Genomic DNA, 26,082 nt, shown 5'->3' on the forward strand with positions numbered 1-26,082 from the left:
AGCGGACCAGCTGCGCCGCTGGGGGTTCAACAGCTACGAGTGGGAGTTGCACACTGACTCATTGTTGCCCCTGTTCCAGCGTTGGAAGTTCGCCTACCCGGACTTGTTTGCTTCTCTTCAGAATTGCAAGTGCCCCCATTTTGCTTCATGGGCAGGACGGTGTCAGGGGTCTCTTGGAGACGCCTTCCAGATCTTTTGCCACGGCCGCAGGTGTTATGTGTTCCCGCCTCCCCCTCTGCTCCAGCGGAACCTGCACAAGTTCCGGGCATCGGTGGGCTGTAACATCTTGATTGCCCCCACTGGCTTTTCGAGAGCCTTGTTTTCAGATCTGCTACAGCTGTGCTCCCAGGGCCCTCTTCACCTCCCGATCCCCAACTTGGGGTTCTTGACGCGACAGGGCGGGGCAGTGGAACACCCGGACCCTGCCCTGCCCGGCCAGGCTGGTGCTGAGGGTCTGGTTCCTGATCAGCTAAGGCTTCAGCATGCTCAATTTGTGGAGGACAACTGGGGCATCATTCAACAGGCCAGGAGGCCCTCTGCTCGGTCCCAGTATAAGAGTAAATGGACTAGATTCTGCCATTGGGCTCGGGACAAGGGTCAGGATCCTCTCACCTGTCCTCTGGAGGACGTACTGGCTTTTTCAGCTTAGCTGGCCCGTTCGGGAGTTCAGGTGGATACTTGCCGCACTTATCTGGTGGCCATCAAGGCTAACCAGAATTTCCCTTAGCAGGTGTTTTCGGCGGCCAGCCCAGTGGTTAAGGCCCACCTCATGGGGCTGTCTAAGCTTTTTCCTCTGGTGCATAGGCCGCATCTGGTCTGGGACCTTAATGTGGTACTTGCAGCTTTGCAGCGCAAACCTTTTCGAGCCGATGGCCTCTGTGGACATCGACTGGTAATGCTGAAAATGGTTTTACTGGATGCCCTAACCTCTGCGTGCAGTTTTAGTGAGCTTCAGGCGTTGTCTTTGTGCAAGCCCTTTACCACGTTTCACAACAGCAAGGTCATCTTGCACACTCACCCAAACTTCATGCCCAAGGTGGTCTCTCCATTTCATCTGAATCAAGAGATCTGCCTTTCCGGTGTTCTTCCCGAACCCGCAGTCGGAAACAGATAGGGCCCTTAATTCGTTGGACCTCAAGAGAGTCCTCAAGTTTGACCTCTCTCGGCCGAAATCCTTCAGGAAGTCTGAGGCATTGTTTGTCACCTTTAGGGGTTCCTCTCCCGACTCTCAGGCTTCCAAGGCATCCATCGCCCGTTGGATGGTTCAGGCCATTTCAGAAGCCTACACTGCCATGGGCGAACCGGTCCATGCCCATGCAGTCAGAGCGAAGGCAACGGCCGTTGCGTTCCAGAGACATGTTTCTTGGGATGTCATCAGCAAGGTGGCTATTTGGGCCACTCCGTCTGCCTTCTGTAAGCAATATTTCGTGGTTAACCAGCTCTAGGCTGAGGTGGGTCAGGCGGTTATGAAGAAACTTTTTGCTTCATCCTAGATATGAGGTAGGTTGTTGCGGCTCCACCCTATGGTCCTGTTTAGTGGATTCACCCACAAGGATAGAGTAAAGGGGACGGGACGTATGAGTAATTAAAGCTATTCACTGTAGTGACTACAGTATTCATAATCCATAGTCCCATTTCCTCCATACGTCCCACCCACCTTCCCCCATGTGAATGCCATCGGCTGATATGTAAATAAGTGTAGCCAGGTATCTAAGCATCCGATGTGCTCAAAGGGGACTGAGGTGAGGCAGCGGAGGGCCTTGGAAGACTGTTCCCACGCCCGAGGCCACACCCCTGCTAAATTTAAAGGGGAAGCTCAATTTTTTGCTGCCAAAGGTTCCCGTACTGTCCCGTGTTGGGGGGACACCCACAAGTATTTAGGAAATGGGCCTATGGACTATGAGTATGCTAGTTACTACAGTGAGCAACTTACATTTTTACACAATTCACTCTGATTATGAACACATTGAGAGAGGATATTTCTCTTACAAAGCCTGATTGCTTTTAACATGGAACATCCTGATTCATCTAAGGATGATGAATCTTTGCACACCACGACTCTTTCTCTTAATACACGAAATGCTAGACATGATAGACTGAGTGCATCCCCGGTTCTGTTTTGTTCCCCTGAACGGATTCCAGTAACTCCTGGTTCGGGGAGAGGGGACCTTGTGAAGTGGTTGCATCTTCTCTACTGAAGACTACTCAGTGTAAAAAAACGAAAATCAGAAAAACTATAAAAATTAAATAAAATCAAAGAATCACCCAAATATGGAACACAATAGGAAGGACATTTCTTAGATCCTTACCCCTACCCCTTGAACCTGAAATTATAGACCTCAATAGCCAGTTCAACAATGTAGCCGAAAATGAGATTGCAAGTTCTCCTACTAGGTGCAGTGAGGAAATGAAACCATCTAAGCCTAGGGAAAGTTTTTATTTTTTTATTCCAAAGGGTAACAGCAGAATAACTGGCAATGTTCAATCTGAAGGTGAACAACAATCAATTGCGGTTATAGTTCAAGTCGCGGGGTCGAAGATATTTCTAGTTTAGATGCAGTCCATGAAAACTTGGTTGAACATTCTAAAAGTGCTGGCATGGGAGTTAACTCTGCACTGTCCCATTTGGCTTCTACGTCCACTTGTCCTACCAATGCAGGATTAAAGGACAATTTACCATTCAATTATAGAATTATAGGCTTTGAAAATATAAGATCTATAAATGATACAATTCAATTGAATCGCTCTACATTACTACAGATATTTTCTGCTGTTCCTTCACTGCGACTAATCCACTCTGGTGATATCTACTCGGTCGATCTTCCTGAAAGGTGTAGTGATAGATTAGTTGCCCACTTCTATTCGAAAATAGTTGCGCGTATGGTGCGGACCATGTCGATGATTTCAGTTCTATGCGACTAGATATACTGAATTCTACTAGTATAGTAGTGTAAGACAGAGGAGCCGAACCCAGCTCTAGACAAATAGCGATGTTCGGTAAGCAATCCAGTAGACTCAAATGTCTTACACCAAATACCCGCCTCTACTTTGCCCCAATCTATCACCGATAAACAACTGCATTTTCACACCATATGTTGGTGATCTGATATATGATAGGTTATTTATAACACGCTTAATACCCAGAGGATTCTAGGCGCTGACCCGGGGATCAAACCTGTATTGCTCTGTCGTCTTGCTTCCAAGGCGAGCACGTTTCCCCTGAGCTATCCTCCCGAGACAAAAGGTTGAAAGTGCAGGGTTAACTTTCAACCTTTAGAAATCTAGTACTGGCACAAGTGAAAATCGCCGTTATTTCTTGTAGATTCTCCTAATCTGAACTACTAATTGCACTGCTTTGGTTTTTAACCTAGTTGTTACATTCCCTCGATTTGGCCATGGATCCACAACGAAACCCAAATACTTAAAACTCTGCTTTGCAAACAATGTTTGCTTAGAAACAGACCATACAAAGCCCATAACATTTTTTTATAAAATCTTAACACATTTGTTTTTGCACAATTCATAATTAATTAATTTGAGTCAGCATAGCCCTCAATAGCAGCAGCCAGCCTCTGCAAACGCACCTGTGTCCTATCTAGTAGGACCACATCATCAGCATAAGTTGAATCCCAAACCGGCAGGTCACCTATCCTTGGAGGGACAAAGCTCACGGCTCTCAGACATTCACCCAGATCAGACAAATACAGATTGAACAGGCAATGGGCCAACACCCAGTGTGTGCTTAACTCTTGTGACAAAGCCCCCTGCCTGTTCAATCTAACCTGCAGTACCGTATCACTATGCATATGGATCAAGATCACCAATAGTGACTTGGATGTCCCAATCCCGAAGCTCAGCCCAAAGCCCCGATCGGTTTACAGAATCGAATGCCTGGGAGAAGTTTATCGCCCTTAGAAAGACCAGCCCTGCTTCCCCTGCCCCAGCCTGTTCCTGGATACATGACAAATAAAATCATTTAAATTCGTAGACATGCCCTTTCTAAAACTGGTTTTGAAACTTAGTCAGGCGCCCAGTTGCATTAGCCCACCCTTTAAGCTCCTGAAGAACCAAGGCAGCACATATTTTGCTTTCACAGTCCAAAAGTGAAAAAGGGCAATAATTAAGGGGATTACTCCTGTCCCCTGAAAGATTGAAATTGCTACCAAACCTTTCCAGGAGCCAGGGGTGGACTTTGCTACCAAACAGATGTGAATGGAAAAAAACAGGACAGTGGCCCATACTGTAGGGTTGTTCTTGAGAAATACATTTGATATACCATTAGGCCCAATTTCCCTTGAGTTTGGTGCCTTCCTAATGCTCTGTTATATGTGACAACACTAAAATTCAGAACCCACAGACAGTACTAGGATATGGCAGTTGGGTTCAAAGTGCCTGCCCCAGGTTTCTTGTAAAATAGGGTTATCCTGCGTGTCATTCTGGTAATGTATGAGATTATTGATCAGTACCCACAGATGATGAAAGTCCTGACTCGGAACAGTGCACAACATTCTTTCCCCCTCCTTCTGCTATCTATGGGATCTATGCCAGTTTTTAAAGGATTGTTTCAGCTTCTGTACCTGTTCCCTACTGGCTGCCACATTCAAGAATCATTTCAAAACGTCCCAATGTCCTTGCACAGTACTTTTTTCTTGCCTTGCACGGTTTTATCGAACGGATGAGTGCCGACCACCTTTGCTTTTATCCTCAATTTTGGAGCCTCCACAAATGTATCCAGTGAGTGCCCCAAACTCCCACATTCAAAACGTCTGATTTCTCGGTCACTGTGGTTGAGTGTATCAAGAGGTTCAGTACATTTCGGTCCACTCGCAATCTTCTTCCCCATCTTATTGCACCAATTTCCCAGGATCAGATTTGAAAAGTTGGACTGTACATTGTGCTTGATCCTAAAATCAAATTTGGCCATTAGGGGATTATGGTTGCTTAGGGAAGTTGTAGGGATTTGAAATTCTGTACATGCACTTATCAAACACTCTAAAGAACACTAGATAGTCAATACAGGAGGAGTTGAGCGAGTTCTTGCAAGTACATTGGGCGGAATGGCCCCTTCCACACTACCATTGGCGACCGATCGGTCCTATTTCTTACCATCGTCCTCCCCTCAGTTTACGAGCACTTACTGCAATCTTAATACAGGCAGCATTAAAATCACCCCCATGAAAACATGGGTCCCATTCTGTTCACTGTAGAAAACCTCACATATTTCCGTAGGTTTTGACATATATGGAGACAAGCTGGAACACAAGGGGTTACTATATATGTTAATCAACGGCGGGGCTTCCCTTAAGATATTTTTCAGCCTTACCAGAATCACTAAAATACCATAGGTCTCGTCGGAGATTACCTTAGACTCTTTAAGAAGAGTTTGTTACTGCTGTAATCAGACCACCCAATGGCCGCCCCCCAACCCCTTTCTGGATAATTGTTGGAAGGTTCTGTAGCCATCAAGGCAGACTGGTCTGGTTAAACATACCTCTTGAAATAATTGAACATCTGCTGCTAGCCCAACATTGCTTTCATTTTAAATCTGTGTGAAACTAGAAAAGCCCCTGGTGTTCCAACTAGTAGGTGAACTCCGGCATCAAGTCCCCTTTAGTTAGAGCCCTGTCCCCCTTTCACTCGACTTGTTAACACCACCTTTGAGAGATTGAGCGACTCATGCCCAGTTTTCACTGTTACCTTTCTTAGCAAGTGCACTTCCTCCCCCCATCTACATAGCAAGCCTAATATTAGATGCCAAGTCACATGTAATCCTGCCTCTGTTGACCCCATTGGTACTCCCTATAATAAACCAAGTCGTCTTCTCATTCATTACCCTTCGGATAGCCTAAGTGATACAAGTCGTACCCAAGCAACCGTACTGAGTCCAGTTCTGACGTGACTAGATTTACAACCAACGTTGATTTTAGCTCTATCTGCACCACATCCGTAGGCTTGTTATAAGGAACATAAACGGCTTCAATGTCCTTAGAACGGATCAAAAAGGAGTTGAGGAATCTCATATAATAAATTTAGAATGTTAGTGGTCTATCCTCCGCTAGTGCAAATAATTGTTCCAAGACCATACATTTACCCCTATCAAAGCAGGCCAATTCCAGAGGGGCCGTTGAACCCCCATAGATGTTTCCCTTAACTTCTCCCCTCTTGTGATTGGCTTGGCGTTTGGACAGCCCAAACATTTACATCTGACCTCTGGCGGACTATATGCCAATTCCGTGCCAGTCGATGCCATCCCACTTCACATCGTCCTATCATTAGGATCTATGGGATCACTGAGACCACACATAATTGCGACGGCCGAAAATGCTGATTATTTTTTTATTTTTTATTTTTTAAATTATTTTTTATTAAACCCTCTTTGCACCACATAGATATGCGGGAGGAGACACCCCCGCAACCCTACATATTACTATAATATCCCATACCCCCCCACATATATATATAGTGTAAGGGGGGTATAAAAAAGAGTCTGCATTTTCGGCCGTCGCAATTCTCAGGTTGACATTTTTATATGATTCCCTATCATTACATTCAACGTCTCGATTCTCATTGAGCTCCTTTTGGCGCCCCCCGCCTCCTACTCCATCACGCCTTGTGGGCTGCCTACTGAGCACCTTATTAGCAGCCTGATGGTTAGGACCTGCCGGGTACCTCTGATCTTCCCCCTGAGATTTCACTGACTATTGAGCTTTTTCCAGGCCACTCCCTGGGACTGCTTTCATTCTTATTGGATCCATTTTACCAACAGTCCCCACACCCCCACAGCGGACACAATCCCCTCAGTTTGAAGGCCCACTTCCCCACCCATAGCTTTAGGCACCAACTCAACCGGCAATTCAGAACTCTATTTTCCCACCTCAACATTGTTACCCAAGACCTTTGGTAATTGAAACCCTCTTAGGTTAGCCCATTGTACAGCCTTGGTTGTTCTTTTGAGTCAAGGCTTCCGTCTGCATGCCCACCTCCCTAGTTACTTTAACAATTAAAACTTTATCCTGGGTTAACTGGGTGCAGAGTATGTTAACCCTTGGCTCTCTTCTTATCCATGGAGGTGCTACTGCGAAGAAAATATTGCTTTGGACAGTTGTACGTTCCTTAAAAGGTTTCTGGAGTCTGAGTTTCTGCCCTTCCTTTTCTTTTTTTTCTTTGACTTTGATTAGTTGCCTCCGCTAATGGACTACCAACTTGTCGGGTATTGGTTCACTACAACCCCTCCGCCTTCCCTTGACTCTACTTCAGGATGCAAAATACAGCTTTTAGGAGATCTGATCTTTATAACGGGCTGTTGAAAATTCTCCACTACGGTGGTGGGTGCAATTAGTGGCCAAGTATTTGGGGTGTTGGGCCTTTCCAGCAGCTTTTTACAATACCCCTGTACACCCTCCAGCCCAAGTTTTATTTCACTTAACTGAAGGGTGTGAGTTGGTAACTCCAGTTTTATATTATCATATAAGGAAGCAAAAGAGCTTAATAGCGTGTTTAGGGCTATTATCTCCGGTGCAGTTAGCCTCACTTGTTCATCAAGTTACCTCAAAGTATAATGTATGCCTTGCAGCTGGGAATTCATCCCAAACAAAGGGGGAGCCCGTCCATCCACATCTCCACCTGTGAAACTAGTCTGATGCTCAGTGAGTAAAGACTGCATTAACTCCCCCTCCATTGCGACATTCAAGTCCAATTGACAATCCCCCTCATTGGCCACATCATGCAAGTCACGGAGCTCATGGGATGCATGCCAGTACACTCAAGTGCCCTTCCACCTTTACCTTGGGGAACTTTCTTGCTGGTCTCCATGATATCCATAGCATCTGACAAAGTTTTACTACTCAGATTATACATGTATGTACTGGGCCCCAGGTGGTACAGAGATAAAATCTGCTTTAAACCATTCTCTCCTCCCAACCAAACTCCTAAGTGTTAAAAGTTAAACAAGATGTTTGATTAATAAAACACACACCAGAGGCATCACAATTTGCACGGAGTGGCAGGAGTGACTGTCCAGACGCAAGCCGGACTAAAGTGTAGGCGGTTCTCTCTATAATACTCAAATAGGAACCCCTCAAGATGCGCTGCTAGGCTGACTTCAGCAGTAGAGGATCGAATGTCGTAAATACTTTAAGAACAGTATATGCATGAATGTCTTAATGTACAATCACTTAGGTACTTTGTTTAGAAGTTGAATGATTAGGGAGTTGTAAAACACACAGGCTTGAGGACTTGGGCACTTTTAACTTCACTTTTAATTCACATGCAGAAGCAAGTGAAAGTGCAAGATCTCACCCTCACTGCCTTTAGATGCTGGAAAACGCTGTCCCAGGAATTAGTCACAACTCCCCAGCTCTCCCGGCGAACCACTTTGCAGCACTTACATTCATATCCCTCCAGATTGTGCTAATGAGCATTTTGTAATTTGGCATGCACATTTAGTAATATTTTAAACCCCAGCTTTGCTCCCCAGTCAGTGGTGTCTTCATTTGAGTGGTCCTGATGTTCAATGCATTGTTTATGCTCGTAGCAAGGAGTATCATCTTTGAACGATACTCTTATTGTCCGGTAAATTTAGTATGCTCATGTTCGTGATGGAAGCCCAGGTGCCAAACTCTCAAGGAAATGATCCAGCCCACTCCTCTCCTAGACTTTGGTGCAAGAACACTTTTAAATGGGATGGGATTTTTCTAATCTTCCTTCCCAGGATAGAACGTTTAACTTTATCTATAACAGCTCGATGTCCGTCACAATTTGGCGTCTTCTCCATGTGTTTGTCTGGTGTGAGTTTGAAGTGTAACAAGAGTACCTTGTTCTGTCATGAATTATGTATCTTGAATTGTTTACCCTACTTTGGGGGTTACTTTATATCTCCAGAATGTGGCATGTTTTATCTAAATTTGTTTAAAATATTTTTTTGGAGTATGAGAATGCATGAATGTTATGATTCTGAGATGGAACCTGTCAAGATGATAAACGTTTTCTGCATTCATGTTGAGTGTTCACCATTGGTTTCTTGGAGCTAAAATGTTATATTTCATAGCATCTAAATGTTTGTTCAACAATGTTCTTGTTTATCATACCTACAGTGTTTGCACTATACATACATCTTGTACCCACCGCTTTCAACTGACTGCATATTAATCATAACTATTCAATGCAGATTTGCGTTCTTGTCTGACTTTCTGTAACTAGGAAGATGGGCACCTTTGCATATTCACTGTGGTCTCTCTTCGATCTGAAATGCCCATCAGTATACCACCTCTTTAGCCGTTATATATTCATATATTGTGCAGCATTTAATGTATTGTTTTTTTTTTACTACGATTTATTGGACACACATATGGCTTCAATCATGATGCACCTACACTCAATGATGATGTATTGTATATTAGTGCAACAAATATTTACAGCAGCAAACTTTGTTTGTGTAAAGACCTCTTAGTTGGTGGGTGTTTGCAAATTCTTTCTTTTTGCCAGTTTAACAACCACTTGTAGACAAACCTTCATGTCACTGTAGCATAATAGGAGACACATTTTCACCGCAGTAAAAAGACTACTCTTTTGTAATTTTCCAAAGTTAACTGTTTATAGTCACCCGGCATATTTTCAGATGTCAAGTGTTTACGTATTCATGATCAGGGACTTTTTTATCATTGACAGTCCTATTGTAAATTCCTTCTGAAAAGACTGCTAGAAACTGCACACAACACCCATGTCGAAGGCAGGTGTTGGAATTTCTTGTCCCTGCTCAATCTTAAAACATCATCATTCTGTCTAATACCAAAAGGGCAACGGAATGTGCCCCTGTGCAGTGTGAACAGCAGTGGACAAGACGTTCTTCAACATTCTACTCTACCTCTTCTGTGGTGAATACATCTTCCCTAAATGCTCGGAGGCTACCGAACGCTGATATGAAGTGTGTAACAAATCCCAAATAAATAAATGAACTGCACTGATGACTTTTCAGCTTTGAAAGAATAGAATTGATTTACGCATTGCTCCTAATTGTGCATTGCTTTTTAAAATTACTGCCATGATCATGTCTAAAACTGAATTCAAGTATTAGAATTTCCTGGGAATCTTCTTGGTTCGCATTAATCCAAGGATGATGTTGGTACCTACAAGGTGCAAGGATCTCCTCTGATACAAATCACACTTTGTTGCTATACTGTTCATATACACAGTGGGGCATTTAAACACAGTTTGAAGGAAATCAAAGGGCAATATGTGAGCCACTATTGAATTTTGAATGTGCTGGCAGGTAAATATTTGAATGTTTGTGTATTTGCTTGTGCTGAGCCTAAATGCAACTGACTCTAGTTTTTCGGATTTTCTTTTGCAGCTCATCAAGGCAGGGTAACAATGGTTCTTTTTGTTCTGGAAATGGAATGGGTGTTGAGTACAGGTCAGGACAAGAACTTCACCTGGCATTGTTCGGAGAGTGGCCGCCGCCTTGGTGGCTACCGCACAGCTGCGTGGGCAGCATGTCTACAGTATCCTTTTGAGCAGTTTAGGTTTTCGACCACCTGTCTAAAATAGCATGCACTCTTGTCCTAAACTTTAAAATCATGCTGCCATTGGGAATCCATTATCATACATTTGTATAGTATTCATGATTTGCATATTGTCGGTGCATTGCATTTAAGAAAAAACATTTGGGTGGTACACAATTGAAGTAACTGAAGTGAAAAGAGTATTTTCTATTTTAAATATATATATATTTTTTTTTTTAATAACTAGACGTTTGCCACGACCCACTAATCTGGTCTTCTTCGGGTTATTGGCTTTTTTTGTATTTTTTTTCTGTATTGTTACTATAGATTTTATCTTTATTTTGTTTCATCAACACAAGTTTATTTGCATAAATCCATGAAATGTGCAAATACAATACACAATAGCAGCAGTAGAACAGCAATAAGATACATTTCACACAATAGAATCTGAATCAAGCAATAAAACTATGCATCTTCCAAAATTAATAGCTGACAATTAGGTGGGCAGTTCAAGTGACAGTGTCCACACAACGTTTCCTCGCACTCCAGGCCTTCCTCGGGTAAGCTAAAAAATGCCCAGGCGAGGTAAAGTGAATCTGCTTGTAAAAGAAAAGTCATTGCAGGGCAACATTGTACACATTTTTCTCGCTTCAATATCGGAATAATCGTCTAATTTCTCAAAGCCAATTAATGTGGGCATAGCAAGACAATTAAAAGAAAATGTTTTCCTAAATAGGAAAACTTCGTCCCCTGCACACTATCAATGAGGCCATTCATTTTCAAAAACATTTCGATAAAGAAAAGAAACATTTTATTTATACAATGTAGATAGTTTATGTGGATATACTTCAACTCAAACAAATTCAAAAAACTCAAAATTAAGATCTAAATATTTCATCAAATTCCTAGGGTTTGTGTTCCTGATATGGGGTGGTTATTACTTTTTAGCCAAGGTTAACCTGCCTCCTGAATGATCACATTTCTTTTGGTACTGCAGTGCTTTTTGTACCAATCAATACAGACTAGACTATGATTAGATAGTCACAATTAATTTATAGGGGGTATATCTATGCTGCTTGCCCGAAAGCGAAGAGTGAAATAGACCTTATGCTACTTACAAGAAGATGGTAAGCTGATATCAATATATCTAATAGGCCTAAAGAGATAACATGAGCCTCATCAAGGGACAGATATTTGTCAGGTTGCAAAAGAGACTAAGTGTTGGTACTGCATCAGTATATTATAATACTCTAAAACGGATCTTACCCTACTTATGTTGCCGAGCTTGTTGGAATATCTTGGATGACCAGTAAGGATTCTGTTCTTGCTGCTTTATTTGCAAAATATGCTGCTTCTTGACCAGGAGGAGACCCCAGTGTGGATAGCTGTAGCCGGAGATAATTGTGGCAATCTAAGCATGCAGTTCGCTAATTGATTATATATACCCTAGTAGGAGTGTTACACTTACTGATCATGTATCTTAAGGCAGTCTAAAAGAAGAGGGTTGCCCAATCAACAATATCGGGATGCTCTTACAGATGTTAATCCTGTACAGTGTTCTATTCTTTGAGGTCCATCTCAGAGAAGGAATCCCTGTTGAACCCAGAGTAATAAAGGTAAGTGAACTGTTTTCTATTTACTTGGAGCAAAGGATTAACTGGCGGTTCAAGATTTACTTACTTCTATCTTTCTTTGTAGGTCCTGTCAGGGAACTGCTTCCAGTCAGGCGAGAACAGAAGCCGCGTCTGCCATTTTGAATTTCGCCAGCGTTTAAATTTGTCTGTAAGCGCGTGACGTCACTTGCGCATGCGCGAGTGACGTCACTCCTGTTTATCTACAAGTATTGCGTCACTCGCGCATGCGCGAGAGACGCTGGTAATTTCGAATGTGTGGCACTAGTCTCTTGAGATAATTTCAATCGAGGAAAGGCGCAGTCTGAGTGCTGCATGTAAGCAAAGACCGCAGTATATAACTGGGGTTATGTTTACGCGCTAGTGACGTCCCGTGTCACCAAAATATTGGGTGGCATTGTTGAAAATACTGTGACTTACATCGGCCTTTTAATAGATGTGTGATTGAATAGTGATATTCATTCAAAGGGGATGTTAACCAATAACAAGTTGGAATATGCCTTTTACATCAATTGGTTCCTAATGAGGACAGCAATAGTCCTCCCCAATTGTACAACTACTCGGACATATATCGAAAATCAAATAACAAAAAAACATTTTTACAGAAATCCAATGGTGATCACCAAATGACTCATGCCCTGAGCTTATTTAACATTTTAAAGTATTGAAATTGCTATCCCGTCTAGATGGGTGTACAATCTTCAACTCATTTAGCAACACATTTCTATTGTTAATGCATTTTTGTTTTACAGTGAAGGAAAGTATTCAACTCTTGTTTTGCAGCGGTGGCATAAATAATATTCTAACCCTAATTAATTCAATCTTATTGTGGCTTTGTACTAGCACATATTGATTGGAGTGTGAAAAAAGTGGAGAGCGATTTAAAAACAAAGACACAAATAGATCTAATGTGGCTATTAAAATGGCAAGATCGTACAATTTAGAGGAATGGTCCAAGGTAGTAATCTTCGTTCATACTTAAGGGGGTCATGGCAGCGAGTCGTTGTATCCAGAACAATTCTCTTTGAGCTAATTGTTTCGGTAGGTCACCCCCTCTTGGGAGTGGGTTTAGTACTTCCAGTATGATCATTTTTAGCTGTGAAATATTATGATTGTGATCCCTGTAATGTCTATAAACAGGAGATTTAATGTTCTTTGTCCTGATGGAAGACTTGTGTTCTGTCCATCTTTCTTTGGCTTTTTTGTTAGATTTGCCTACGTAGTATACTCCACAGGGGCAACAAATGGCATAGATGACATTTCTGCCGTCACATGTAGCGTAGTGTCTCAAAGTGATTTTTTTGCCTGTGTTAGGATGTCGCACATAGTCACCTTTAATAATGTTGTTGCAGTGTTGGCAATGGAGACATGGAAATGTCCCTGCTTTTTGTTTGCAAAATTTGTTGCCCCTCTGGAGTATACTACGTAGGCAAAACTAACAGAAAAGCCAAAGAAAGATGCCAAGGCTGAGTACCACTCCAACGCACCTTTACTTAACTTAACAGTAGATCCAACTACTTAACAAATCCTTATGCCTAAAACAAAACGACGTTGTCCATAAAAAGGTGTGCTTGGTGTGTTGTCCACTTTCCCACAGCAAGAAAATATGCAGAAGATTTTCAGCAGCTGATTTGCAGTAAGGGCATTCTGGGTCCTGCACATAACCTTGCCAGCTCGCTTTGTTGGCTCTCAGCTCTCGTTACAATTCAGCAATCTACTGTATTGTTGCTGTAGGTAAAGTAGGGTTGAAAGGAGTTCACGTTAGTCACAATAGCGTGTTTCCGGTTAGACTCGCGCCTCTCCTTGACCAAAGAACAAAAAATATTTTTTGGGATGTCCCTTCCACCCTGGCTGAAAGAATCAGCCGGTGGGAAGGGGCCAAGAGCATTTAACTGGGTCATACAATAATGAATACACTTTAACCATGGAATATTAGGCCAGGCGTCTGTTCACATGAGGACATGGATGATATCTTGAGTTACCATTGCATTGGATTTGACCAGATGCCAAGCCAGTGTAGTAGTGGGGCTGGATACAATTAATGTGACCGCTATTGGCTTCATGCTCGGCATGCACAGCAAAGGGCAGGGTCGGGCATGCAAGCCCAGCAATGTCTTATTTTGTTTCAACAACTAGGACCTGCTCTCTTTTTGTGCACAGGAAGGGTCGCAGCAGCATTACAATACTTCAGGTATTGGCTTGCAGAAACGTATCTGAGCATACACCAAAAGTAAAATGGGATCATCGTTTGTTGAGCAGTTAGCTGAACAATTCATTTTGAGCGGCACCCAAGGGATCACAAGAGCAAGGCAAAAGATTTTCAAGATGGTCTATGAAAACAAAGGACTGAGATGTATGAAAGAAGTCAAATGAGTTTTTGGTTACATAAAAAAGATGCTGGAGTGGGGTATTATGAGGGGTTGATAGTTGTCATGAAACGTCATCCCTTGACTGCAAGTTTCATCTTCCTATTTTGTGAACAAGGATTGCTATGGGAGCAATTTCAAATGTGTGGTAAAGCAGGTGAGCAAGAAACATTTTTGAAAACATGGCAAAACCTAGGCTGGCATGAGACATGTCTTACCCCAGGCAATGGGCCTCATTACGAGTACAGCAATTAACACTCTGCTAATTCCTTAGAATGAAATTACTATTACAAGCCTGGCACCCGGCAGAATTACCTCCATATTACAAGGCCACAGACCTCAACCTTCAGCAGTAATAGTAATTTTGTCTCACAGAAGTATTGGCAAAAAAAAAAAAAAGACAGAGCTGGAATTTCCCCACTTTTCAGCAGAAATATTATTACTGCCGGAAAGGTGGAGGAATTACCAATGGCAATTCTGCCAGTGGAAATGGCATCATTTTGCATACTGGATTTCCATAAATTCAATACAGTTCAAGATGACACTGTAATATCCACATCCCTGATCAAAACCAAGAGATCAATAACCTATGCAAAATGTGGTTAATAACTGAAACAATGCTCCTCCTCACAAACTGTCAAGCGATAAACTTTAATAATTGACCCCAGTGGGCACCCTGAACATTTTGGAAAGGCACAACTTGAACAGATGAGACTATATCACTTAAGTCTAAAAGATCAAGCTCATTATTCTTATTTCCAGGAGAAAGGTTTTGGACCTTTTTTGTGACTAATCAAATAATTTTACACATGTGCTAAATTCTAACATGAGATCTTGTTCTAATTTATTATAAATGTCTATCACTATTTCATATCCATTTCCGTGGTCTACGGGAATAGAACACCTTGATACCTACTCAAAATGGCCGCCGGGACACGCAATGACATCATCGCATTGATTGGCGCCATTTTCAAAACAAAAATGAATAGGGAACACAGGAAGTCGCACCACTGCGTTCCTGGTGTCCCGCAGATGCTCTTATGAAGAAACAAGAAGGTAAAGAGAACTACATTCAGCAGCATTGTAATATATCTGGTACTTTAGGCAGATATCATCATGCACACTTTTTTGTTTTTCTAGTACATATCTTTTTCTTTAGAAATTGTCCCTGAAGATGGTCCCTAGAACCGAATTGCATTGGACTTTAATAATATAGCCTTTTTCTTTCTTTGGAATGAAAAACTACGAACACTTGAACTACTTTGAGTAACAGAATTCATTCTATACTACAAAAGAAGAATATAATATAACAGATACAAACAACAAATAACTCATAGTGGGAACCCACAAAGGTCCTTCCAGCTGTTTGGAACATCATACCCAGACACATAAATTGTTAACCATTTTGCATACTGCACACAGGGAAGCTCAGCGGCCGCTATCAGTCCATTGAAAAAAAAACATTTCTATTTGTCATTGCAGCCTGAAAATCTACCAGGGGAAAAAGGCACAATGAAGGTGCCAAACATTAATTTGCGGAAACCAAAATTCTATGAGTCAGAGCTTTGGGTTCTTGCTGATGAAGTGGTCAGCCAGGCAGGGAAACTGTTTGCGGCACATAGCAGAGAAACAACTTCCCAGAGGGAGAACAACATCTGCACAAAAATAAGAGACCGCTGTAGACACTCTGCCTCAGGACATTGAATACTACTGTAAGAGATGGAATGACCTGAAGGCCAGGATGCAGAGTTGAATCCCCATTCAGCGGTGGGAGCCTGCTGCCATAAAATGTGGTACTGCTAAGCCGCTTACCTTCCTGCCCTGAGAGAAGGGGGCCATTATCCTCTTCATGGCTGGTCTAGAGGGTATCTGAGGAGCCGAGGTCTGAGCAGACGGCCAATCTGAGCTGGTGAGTACAGCACAGGAAAGATGTCCTCTCTGTGATGTGAAGGCATAACCTGCCACTGTATCAAAGGCAAGTTCCAGGCTGTGGAGTCAGATGCCACAAAGCCCAAGCCAAGCCTGCAGTCCAATGAGCATAATCTGGGGGCAACTGAATGCATGTGACACTTTGGGAGGGACCCCAGGTCAAAATGCCTTTGACAGAAATATACCATAGCATCAATACATTTGTGATCCCATGTAATCTGAAGATAGGTTCCTCAGGGCATGCCATGGCCATACAACATCCCCTCTGGCCACATGCAACTCATAAGCGTTGAACACCATGAAACCAACAATAAACACTACACAGCCAGTATGTAACAAGATCATGTAAGTGACATGAGCCATGAATCTGCCATTAAGATACAGCACAAATGGCAGGCAAAGTAATCCTGTCCCCATTTCCTTTTCCAATCATGCCACTGCTCTGTGTGGCCCATAAAAACATGCCTCATCCACGATTGTACAGTAGCATGCTGACTTCCAGAGCTAACCACATAGTGCACATGTCAGCAAAAGCCTAGCCATGCCAAATTTGTTTGACACCTACCAAGGTGTGTGATTGTCTGAGGGCACGTGTATTAATGTTTGAATAATGTTACCCCTGCATATCAGTCCACACCTTTCTAATTGACCTTTGGTCAGCATTCTCCAAAATCTATCATTGTCATACTCTGCTATAATGTGTTATTTACATAGCGTTTTCGCCAAATCACTTCACAGAGAACATATTTACATACAATCTCACCCAACTGAAGTTGGTACTCGTTTATCAACCTCGGAAGGATGAAAGGCAGCGTTGCCCTTGCCGGGATTCGAACCTGCGAACTACAGATCGCAGCAGCGAGTGCTCAACCTGCAGAGCCATCTTACTGGCCTATAGACCAGTCAGCACAATGATTGCCTATCCTTCTTAACTAAGCAGTTTCACAGTCTACCAATATAGCGGTAGCAGGGCCTAGCATTACAGGGTCAACGCAACATTCTGCTACTGATTTTCCCACATTAATCACCAGCACCTTGCCCATGACTCCTGCTCGGCACAGTCCTGTTGCCTTCCAGAAGATCCCTGGAAAGGAAACCTCTGCCATCGGTGCCTGCTACGCAGGTGCTGCCACCAGCCAAACTACCACAACGCCAGCAGTTGTGGCTAATGGCACTGCTCTTGATGCACCACTCCACCTGCCACCACCGACACCACCACCCCTGCAGGACCGTGTGAAGACCAGACAGCTGTAGGACATTTTACCAGGCAGCCGCCCAGGGGATTAAACTGCCAACTACCGGTGAAGATGTGACCAGTCTGTAGGCCCTCTGTGCCATCTCTTCACCCGCTCCACTTATTGACACCAACATCAGAACACAGGGAATATTGATGATGATGCTATTGTATCCATGGATGCCGGTGGGCAGGGGGGGTGGGTACCTGTGCAACACTCCCAGCCCTGTCTGCATCCCAATGCTACTATACAGAAGGAGGACTGACCTACCCGAACGGATAGTTACACACACTATTTCTTTACGTGTGATTGCTTTCAAATAGATGAGGCTCGTGACTAGTTATCCTCCAAGAACAATAAATGTGGAACCCACGTGCTCTGGATATACAATTAGTTCTATATCTCAGGCTATCCCAAAGAATCCAATGTTACTGATCTGGAGCAGAACAATGATTCAGGTGGACTACTGCTGTGACTTAATAGCCATTTTTAATGTTGGCGATTCTTATAGCGAATGCAAAATTTCTCTCAAAGAAAGGTACTAAAACAGGTTACACTTTCATAGAATCACCAACTATTGGTGTGCATTATACATTTCAGCAAACAGTAGTATACATACAAACAAATGTTAGCAAAGAAAGAACATTTTCAAACAAAAACCATTCTGTACATGTATAGCTGGATGTACAATCTTTCCAGCACAAAAGTAAAAGTAAAACAAGGAAACAATGGAAAAAAAAAACACACGTCCTAGTTGTGTGTGGTGTAACGGGGTAAGTGAATCCGCCACCCACCAGAATCTAGTGTGTTTGTGACCTGGTTTTCGGAACAAGTATAAAGTCTTGTGGTCCGGGGACCGAGTTGTTTCTAATCCAAAACCAGTGTCAGAGATGTTGTCTTCCTGATGACTTGGAGGATCAACTAGTGGGTGTTGTGTAGAGACCAATCCTAGGTCAACGTCGGTAGTTATATTCCTGCTGATTTAGAGATGGGCCGTATTGTAATTACGTGTCCAATAAGACGTTTTGGGGGGCAGTAAAGGCTGCCTTCATCTGGACCTACGGATGTCGCTCTGGAGAAGGGGGCTCCTGTTTTCAATGCAGACAAGGAGAGGGCCCGCACAAAGCGTGTGAGGGCGCTGGGTGTAACTGATGCAGCATGAGTCAGGTTCCCACAGCGGGGTCCACTGCAAGGCAGAGGGGGGGGGAGAAGTTGAGACCCAGTTCCTCAGAACTAGAAGAACTTAAAGCCGGAGGCCGCATCGGCGGCTGGCATTCACATGGATGCGGGACGGAAGGCGTCCTTTGGGAGATCCAATCACTCCAGGAAGGGCGCCATATTAATGCTGGAACTTCCGTCTGCTGGTGGCACAGCGCGTAGTGCCACTGACGAAAGGCAGAGTCAGTTGTAGTGTGCTGGTCCGCATCCCAGACTGGGTTCCCCAGTACACTCTTGGCGGTATCAGGGTAGGCTGAACAGCATTGAGCAGCGAAAGTGCATTGAAAGCATATCTGAGCTGAGCAGCAGATGCAACACCAGCAGGCCATTAGGGTTGCTGTGCATGGCCCAACCTGACTGAAGGCTGAGACATTGGACCGGCAGTGCCCGGCGCCTCATATATGCGACTGCCTCAAAATGTGTGATATGCCAGAGGGTTTGAGTGCTGGCAGAGGCAATATCGGCAGGCACAGAGATCATGCAGAAGACGCTACTCTAGCCAATGCAGGATATCGGTCACCCCTACAGAATGGTCACAACCAGTGAGCCCCTGTCGTCTGTCCTAACACTCTGCTGCATGCTCAAAAGCTAAGTAATCTGCCATGGGAAAACAGCCATATCAATAGGACTTTTGTTGCAGAGGCAACCATGTTGGGAATGAGGCTGAAGAGAGGGCAAGGGGGGTGGGCAAGTATGTTATTTTGTTGGAAATAGTCATTTTTGAACATGAAATGAGGAGACCACAAACCTATTTGAGTGGGTTTGAATATATACTCTGTGGCTATACAAACATGAGAAGTCGGTACAATCCTGCCTTTCACCCCTCTCGGGGTGACATGCTGACATCTGGGGGCATGGGCACAGCTTCTGATGCACATGTTATGCAGCATTGCACACACTACTGATTTATTCCCAACTATGTCTGGCCTATACATCAGGGCACTCCTACCTGACAGAGGCACCAGAGTTCCCCTCTGCAGGCCAAAGGTACGCTCAATACAGAGACTGCATCTAGTCGCAGATGTTCAGATAAGCGCAAAGGAAAAATAAAGCATTAGAAGAACAGTTATTGAAACAAAAACGTTTTCAGCCTGTTCCGAAAGAGTCAAAGAAGCGGTTTTCTGGAGTTTGGCAGGCAATGAGTTCCAAAGGCGAGGGCCTCTGATGGAGAAGCATCTATCTTCCCGATGCACAAAGTGGGAGAAGGGAATATTCAATAAGTTTTGTTCAGTCGATTGACGCTAGCGCGACCGCGATGGATAGTAGGGACTGATTTTAGACCCAAATAACTAGGGGCAGTGCCATGGATGCATTTGAAAATTAAACTGAGGCTCCTAAACATGATTCTCTGAATTGGGAACCAGTGAAGATTCCTGCGGTATCAGGCGACTGAAACAGATCGGGGGGAGATTATGGATAAGCCTGACTGCAGCTTTTTGGGCGACTTGGAAGCAATCTCACTACCCAAGTGGTGCGCCCAAGAGAAGAGTGCTACAGTAGTCGAGTCTGGAATTAACCATTTTCCCTACAACTACAGAGCGATGTGATTCAGCAATGAGTGGCAGGACAGATTTCAACAATCTTAAATTGGTAATAAATAGATTGGCCAATTTCAGTGACATGAGCATTACAACTTGAAGATGACTGTCATATGCAGCCTACATGCTTTACCTTGGGAGAAAAAGTTAGTTGGGATGTCAAAAAAGGCAGGGCAGGGAGTCCTAGAATTGAAGTCGGTCAGTTTTTTTTTGTGCTAAAATCAATAACCTCAGTTTTAGAGGGATTAAGTTGGAGCTTATTTTCAAGCATCCAACCTTTTATTGTATTTGCACAGGCCAATATCCGATTGATGGCTTCTGGTGAAGACTTTACTCTGACATAGATTTGTGTGTCATCGGCATATGAATGGTAGCTCAGATCGAACTCAGCAAAGATGTTTTTTTTTTTTCCAACAACATTTTATTGGTTTTTACAAGGTAGGTCATTACATGCAACAACGCAGTACAGGTCAACATGAGCGTTAATTAGAGCTTTTATAGTCTATTTCGAGTTGCAGGGTGGAGGAGAGATTGGGTGGATCCTGAATGCGGCGGTTGGGCGGGCGAGATCTGGGTGATTATTCCCCTATGCTCTGGGGTGTTCGAGGACCGGTCGGGGATCAGTAGAGAGGACTGCATTGGAGCCATCTGGTGAGAGGCGGTCTTCTAGTGAGGGTTGGGTATTTGGCCGCATAGTCAAGGAAGGGGTCCCATATGTTTAGGGTTCTAATTAAGGAGTCAGAGCGTATTGCAGTGATTTCTTCCGATACTGCAATCTCCCAGCATTTGGCCCACCATAGGGCAATTGAGGGGCCACCTTTGTCTTTCCATAAGCGAGCCATTGCGATCTTCGCGGCCAGTAGTAGATGATTGCAGAGGCGGGCGATATGGCCTGATATTGGGAATGTTCCATCGACGGTTTCGCCCAGAAGGACGATGCCTGGGTCCATGGAATTGAGAGGCCGGTTATTTCCTTTATGTGTTTCAGCACCTCTTTCCAATACATTTCTGCCTTTGGGCATGTCCATACTAAGTGGTAGAGGGAGCCGGGGGATTGGCAGCCTCGCCAGCATGAAGCGGGAAAATCCGGGTTGGCTTTATTGATTTGTGTGGGGGTGATGTAGTATCTGAAGCACAGTTTATAGCCTCCTTCTTTGTTCGTGACACATTGCGAGCTTTTATGTAGTCTGGTCCAAATTTGCTCCCAACTCTCTACTGCAATTTCCCGGCCAATATCCTTTTCCCACTCCGTCATATATCTTTCTTTCTTTGCTGGGTCCGATCTGTCGAGGTGTCGGTATATGGTGGAAATTCTCCCTTTGTTGGTCGGGGATGTTGGCGTGAGTTCCAGGGCTGTTGGCTCTCTCGAGCATTTGTCCCGTGTCCCTCTGTGGGAGATCCAATGTTTGATTTGCGAGTATCGGAATCTTTCCCGTTCACCCACTCCGAATTTCGTTTTACACCTCTCGAAGGTGATGGGAGAGCCCTCTTCCATGAAGTCGCTGGTTTTTGCCAGGCCTCCTGCTATCCATGCGTGGAAGTCTCGGGGCGGGTTACCAGGGGAGAAGTCTGGGTTGTTCCAAATGGGAGACATGGGTCCCAGGTAGCTGCGAAGTCCCCATTTCCGCGCTGCGGTTTTCCAGCACTGGGTTGTTGTGGTTGTGGCCGACAATGGTCCTGAGTTGGGTTGTGGTTTGAGTGTTGGCAGATGTGGGAGATCTTGCAGTGGGACCGGGCACCAGGATTCTTCGATTTGACGCCATACTGGTGGGTCTGCTTCTTGCACCCAGGCAAAAGCGTGGGATAATTGAGCCGCTAGCGAGTATCTGGCCAGGTCAGGGACTTTCATTCCACCTAGGGGTTTGCTTTTTGTCATGATTCGCTTTTTGAACCTGGGCCTCTTCCCTCCCCAGACAAATTCCATTAATTTCTTCTGTAGTGCTCGTATGGCCGGGGGTGGGATTTGCAGAGGTAGGGAAGTACATTGGTATAACCATCTGGGTATTAGGTTCATTTTCACGGCTGAGATTCGACCGAACCATGAGATTTCTTGTTGTTTCCATCTTTTGAGATCGTTGTGCAGCGCCCTGAGTAATTGTGGGATGTTTTTTGTGTATAGGCGTGCTGGATTTCCGGTGATCTGTACTCCGAGGTATTCTATGGCGTCTTTGGCCCAGGGAATCGGTGAGAGTGGGGCGAGCGCGGCCTCGTCTAGTTGAGATAGATTGATGGGGAGTGCTGAAGATTTTGTTAGGTTGACTTTAAATCCTGACATGGTGCCAAATGACTTAATCTCTTTCCATAGGGTCCCCAGGGAGGTTGGGAGGTCCGTCATCATTAGCATCACATCGTCAGCGTAGAGTGCAATTTTATACTCGCGGTTTCCCACCTGGAGGCCTTTTATGGTTTCGCTTCGTCTGATTCTGGCAGCGAAGGGCTCCATGGATAGGGCGAAGACCAGGGGCGAGAGCGGGCAACCCTGTCTGGTGCCTCTAGTGATGCGGATGTGGTCGGATCTCGAGCCGTTAACTTGGAGTTGTGTGGTGGGGATTTGATAGTTGGACATGACCCATGCTGTGAAGTTAGGGCCGAAGCCAAAGCGTTGGAGGACTTCGTGCATGTATCCCCAGTCCACTTGATCAAAGGCTTTGTGGGCGTCTAGTGAAATTACAGCCATTTTTGTTTTGGATTTATGAGCCCCTTCAATTAGGTTTAGTACTCGCCGAATGTTGTCGTGGGTCCCTCTGCCAGGGATGAATCCTGTTTGGTCACGGTCGATTAGGCTTGGGAGAGTTGGGCCCAGTTTTCTGGCTAGCACTTTGGCAAAGATCTTCCCGTCATTGTTTAGTAGCGATATGGGCCGATAGGAATCTGGCAGTTCGGGGTCTTTTCCGGGTTTGTGCAGCAGGATCGTAATTGATTCGGCCATGGATTTAGTGACGGTTTTCGTAGATAGGAAGGAATTGAATAAGGAAGTAAGATGTGGGGCTAGGACTCTGACGAATATTTTGTAAAAGGTTGCGGTTAGGCCGTCTGGGCCTGGTGCGGCGGGTTTGAGAGTTTTGATGGCTTCGATAATTTCTTCTATTTCAATGGGGGCCTCCAGGTGCTCCAGGAGGTCAGTGTTGCGGGGCGGTAGAGTGTTTAAGTATTCTGGAAGGTCTTTTAGATTTAACGGAGCGCTGGACATTATAGAGATATGGTATCTCAGTAGTTTGCTTACTTTCTCCGGTTGGGCGAAGAGCAGTTTTCCATTTTCCCCTCGTAGTTTGAGTATGTTGTTCCGACTCCAGAGCGCTCTTAGCTTCTGTACTAATATTCTATTTGCTTTGTTTCCTTTGGCGTAGTAAAATTGCTTTTTGTACGCTAGGGATTTGGCTGTTCGGTTGGCGCAGTGCATTTCCAAGGCTGTCTTTGCCTTCCTCAGGGCTCGCTCGGTTTTCCTTGAGTATTGTCTTTTTCGCTGTGACTCATGGAGGGCTACTTCCTTTTCTAATTTGGAGGAGGCTATGTTTGAAATTCTTCTCTGTTCCGCTCCGGCCCCTATTAATACGCCCCTGACTACCGCCTTCATTGCATCCCAGATTGTGCTGATGGGGGATGTTTGTGTGGTGTTCTCTTCAAAGTATTTCATCAATGAATCCTCGACTTCGGCCCTTATACTCATGTCTAGGAGGAGTGAGTCATTCAGTTTACAGTACCTTTGTGGGGGGGATTTCTGGCCTGAGATGGCTATATTTACAGATATCGGGGAGTGGTCAGAGATCATGCTTGTGTGGATATCTGTGTTGATGACACAGGGGACGAGGATGCCGGGGATTAAGATTAGGTCTATTCTTGAGTATCCCTTATGAACGTTGGAGAAATGTGTGTAATCTCTTGTGGTGTCGTTTTGTATTCTCCATGCATCTACTGTCTCTGTTTCTCTGAACAGTTTAAGTAAGGCGAGGGCCTGGGTGTAGTCGTTGTTCGTGGCGGGAAGAGATTTGTCCAGCACTGGGTTGGGGATGGTATTGAAATCTCTGCCGATGAATAGATGGCCTTCACGGAAGGATAGGATTGTTGGTAAAATGTCGTTGAAGAACTTGCTTTGGGCGGAGTTGGGGCCGTAAATTGATGCTAACGTGATGGGGAGTTCTTCGAAGATGCTTTTGAGAAGTAGGTAACGGCCTTTTGGGTCTCTTTTTATTGTGATGTTGAGGAGAGGAATTTTGTCGCTGAGCATGATTGCCACCCCCCTTTTCTTTGAGCCAGAAGTGGCGAAGAAGGATTGTTTGTATCTCTTGAATTTTATGCGGCGTTCATCCTCTGCGAGTAGATGTGTTTCCTGCAGTAGGACAATGTCTCCGGCCAGTTGTCCCAGGCGGTGTTCCACCGATCTGCGTTTCCTTGGAGAGTTCATCCCCTGGATATTCCAGGAGAGAAATCTTAACTCACTTATGTTAGTCATGATTGGCGGCGAGGCGTCGCGGATGCATCGTGGGATTTATCCCTGGGCTGCTCTGTGGGATTTGAGTGCGACCTGTTGAGTGGAGCGAGTTGTGGGCTTGATTTCGTATGTTGTTGCATGTTGTGTTGCGGAGTCTTTGAATGCTCTGGGGACGGTGTATAACTGTGCTGCGTGAAGCATTCTTGTACATTTCCTAACTTTTCCTGTATCAATTACTTCTTTCCCACTGTTGAACTGGTAGGTGAAACTTCTACCTATTGCCACTGGGGAACTTGTGGCACCAATGCGCTCGTTGTGACCAACCGGGCCGTCGAGGTGAACCGGGTGCAAGCTTGTCGAAGGACCTGCCTCTGTGTGTGAGCGCCTGATTTGCTTGCGATGATATCAGAGGGTCTCAGTGCTTTATTTGATCTTATGGGGTCGCTGCTTGAGGCAGCCATTGTTTTCTGGATTGGGGAGATGCCGCTGTGTGCTCAGCCCCTGTCGCCGTCTTTTTTCCGGGGGCCTCTGAGTCTGCGCCGTCTGTTGGACTTGGACCATGCTCCTCCTGGGGAATCGTCTCGCGGAGGGTGAGCTGGTTCTTCCGGCACTGCCCTGGGGTCGTCCCTGCTTATGCCCATGAGTTTCTCCGCTTCTCTCAATGACTGTATTTGTCTCTGCGTTCCGTCCCATTTGAATTTCACTGAGGTGGGAAAGCCCCAATGGTATGGGATTTTCTTCTCTTGTAGCCAGGTTGTCAGGGATCGCATTGCTTTCCGTTTCAGGAGTGTTGTGTTCGCCAGGTCTTGATACAGGTAGATCGTGGACCCTCTGAAGGTGATCTGTCTCATTTGCCTTGCTTCAGGCATAAGGTCCTCTTTTACCTGGAAGAAGTGTATTCTAGCCAAAACATCCGGGGGGAGAGTGGAAGTTTTCCTTGGAGTGGTTCTGTGCACCCGGTCCAGTTCTAGGGGGGAAACGTCTGGGAGGGTGATAATGAATCGAAAGAGATCTGATATGTAGGCTTTCAGGTCTGGTTCCGGAAAAGTGGTCGGAATGCCTCGGACTCTGATGTTGTTCCTCCTTGATCGATTTTCAAAATCCTCCTGTTTTGTCTCCAGGATGTTACATCTTGCTTCGAGGGCAGCTATCCGGTCCTTGTTATGTTCATCTTCGAATCTTTGGTCACAGACTTCGGCTTCGATTTCGCGGTTCGATGTTCCACTTCACCCATTCT

At 44.7% G+C, this 26,082-nt stretch overlaps 1 protein-coding gene across 2 annotated transcripts in view; it reads left to right on the forward strand.

The window, feature by feature from the left end:
• The window catches only part of WDFY2 (WD repeat and FYVE domain containing 2), a 1,061,998-nt gene that overhangs the window by 439,835 nt on the left and 596,081 nt on the right, over positions 1 to 26,082 (forward strand). For both annotated transcript variants that reach the window (XM_069640687.1, XM_069640686.1), the window contains exon 5: positions 10,349 to 10,499. In XM_069640687.1, the coding sequence (XP_069496788.1) occupies positions 10,349 to 10,499 (151 nt within the window). The remainder of the gene's footprint in view (positions 1 to 10,348; positions 10,500 to 26,082) is intronic.

Source organism: Ambystoma mexicanum, chromosome 7q (genome assembly GCF_040938575.1).
Source record: "Ambystoma mexicanum isolate Mex_15411 chromosome 7q, UKY_AmexF1_1, whole genome shotgun sequence".
In the NCBI taxonomy this organism is placed as follows: domain Eukaryota; kingdom Metazoa; phylum Chordata; class Amphibia; order Caudata; family Ambystomatidae; genus Ambystoma; species Ambystoma mexicanum.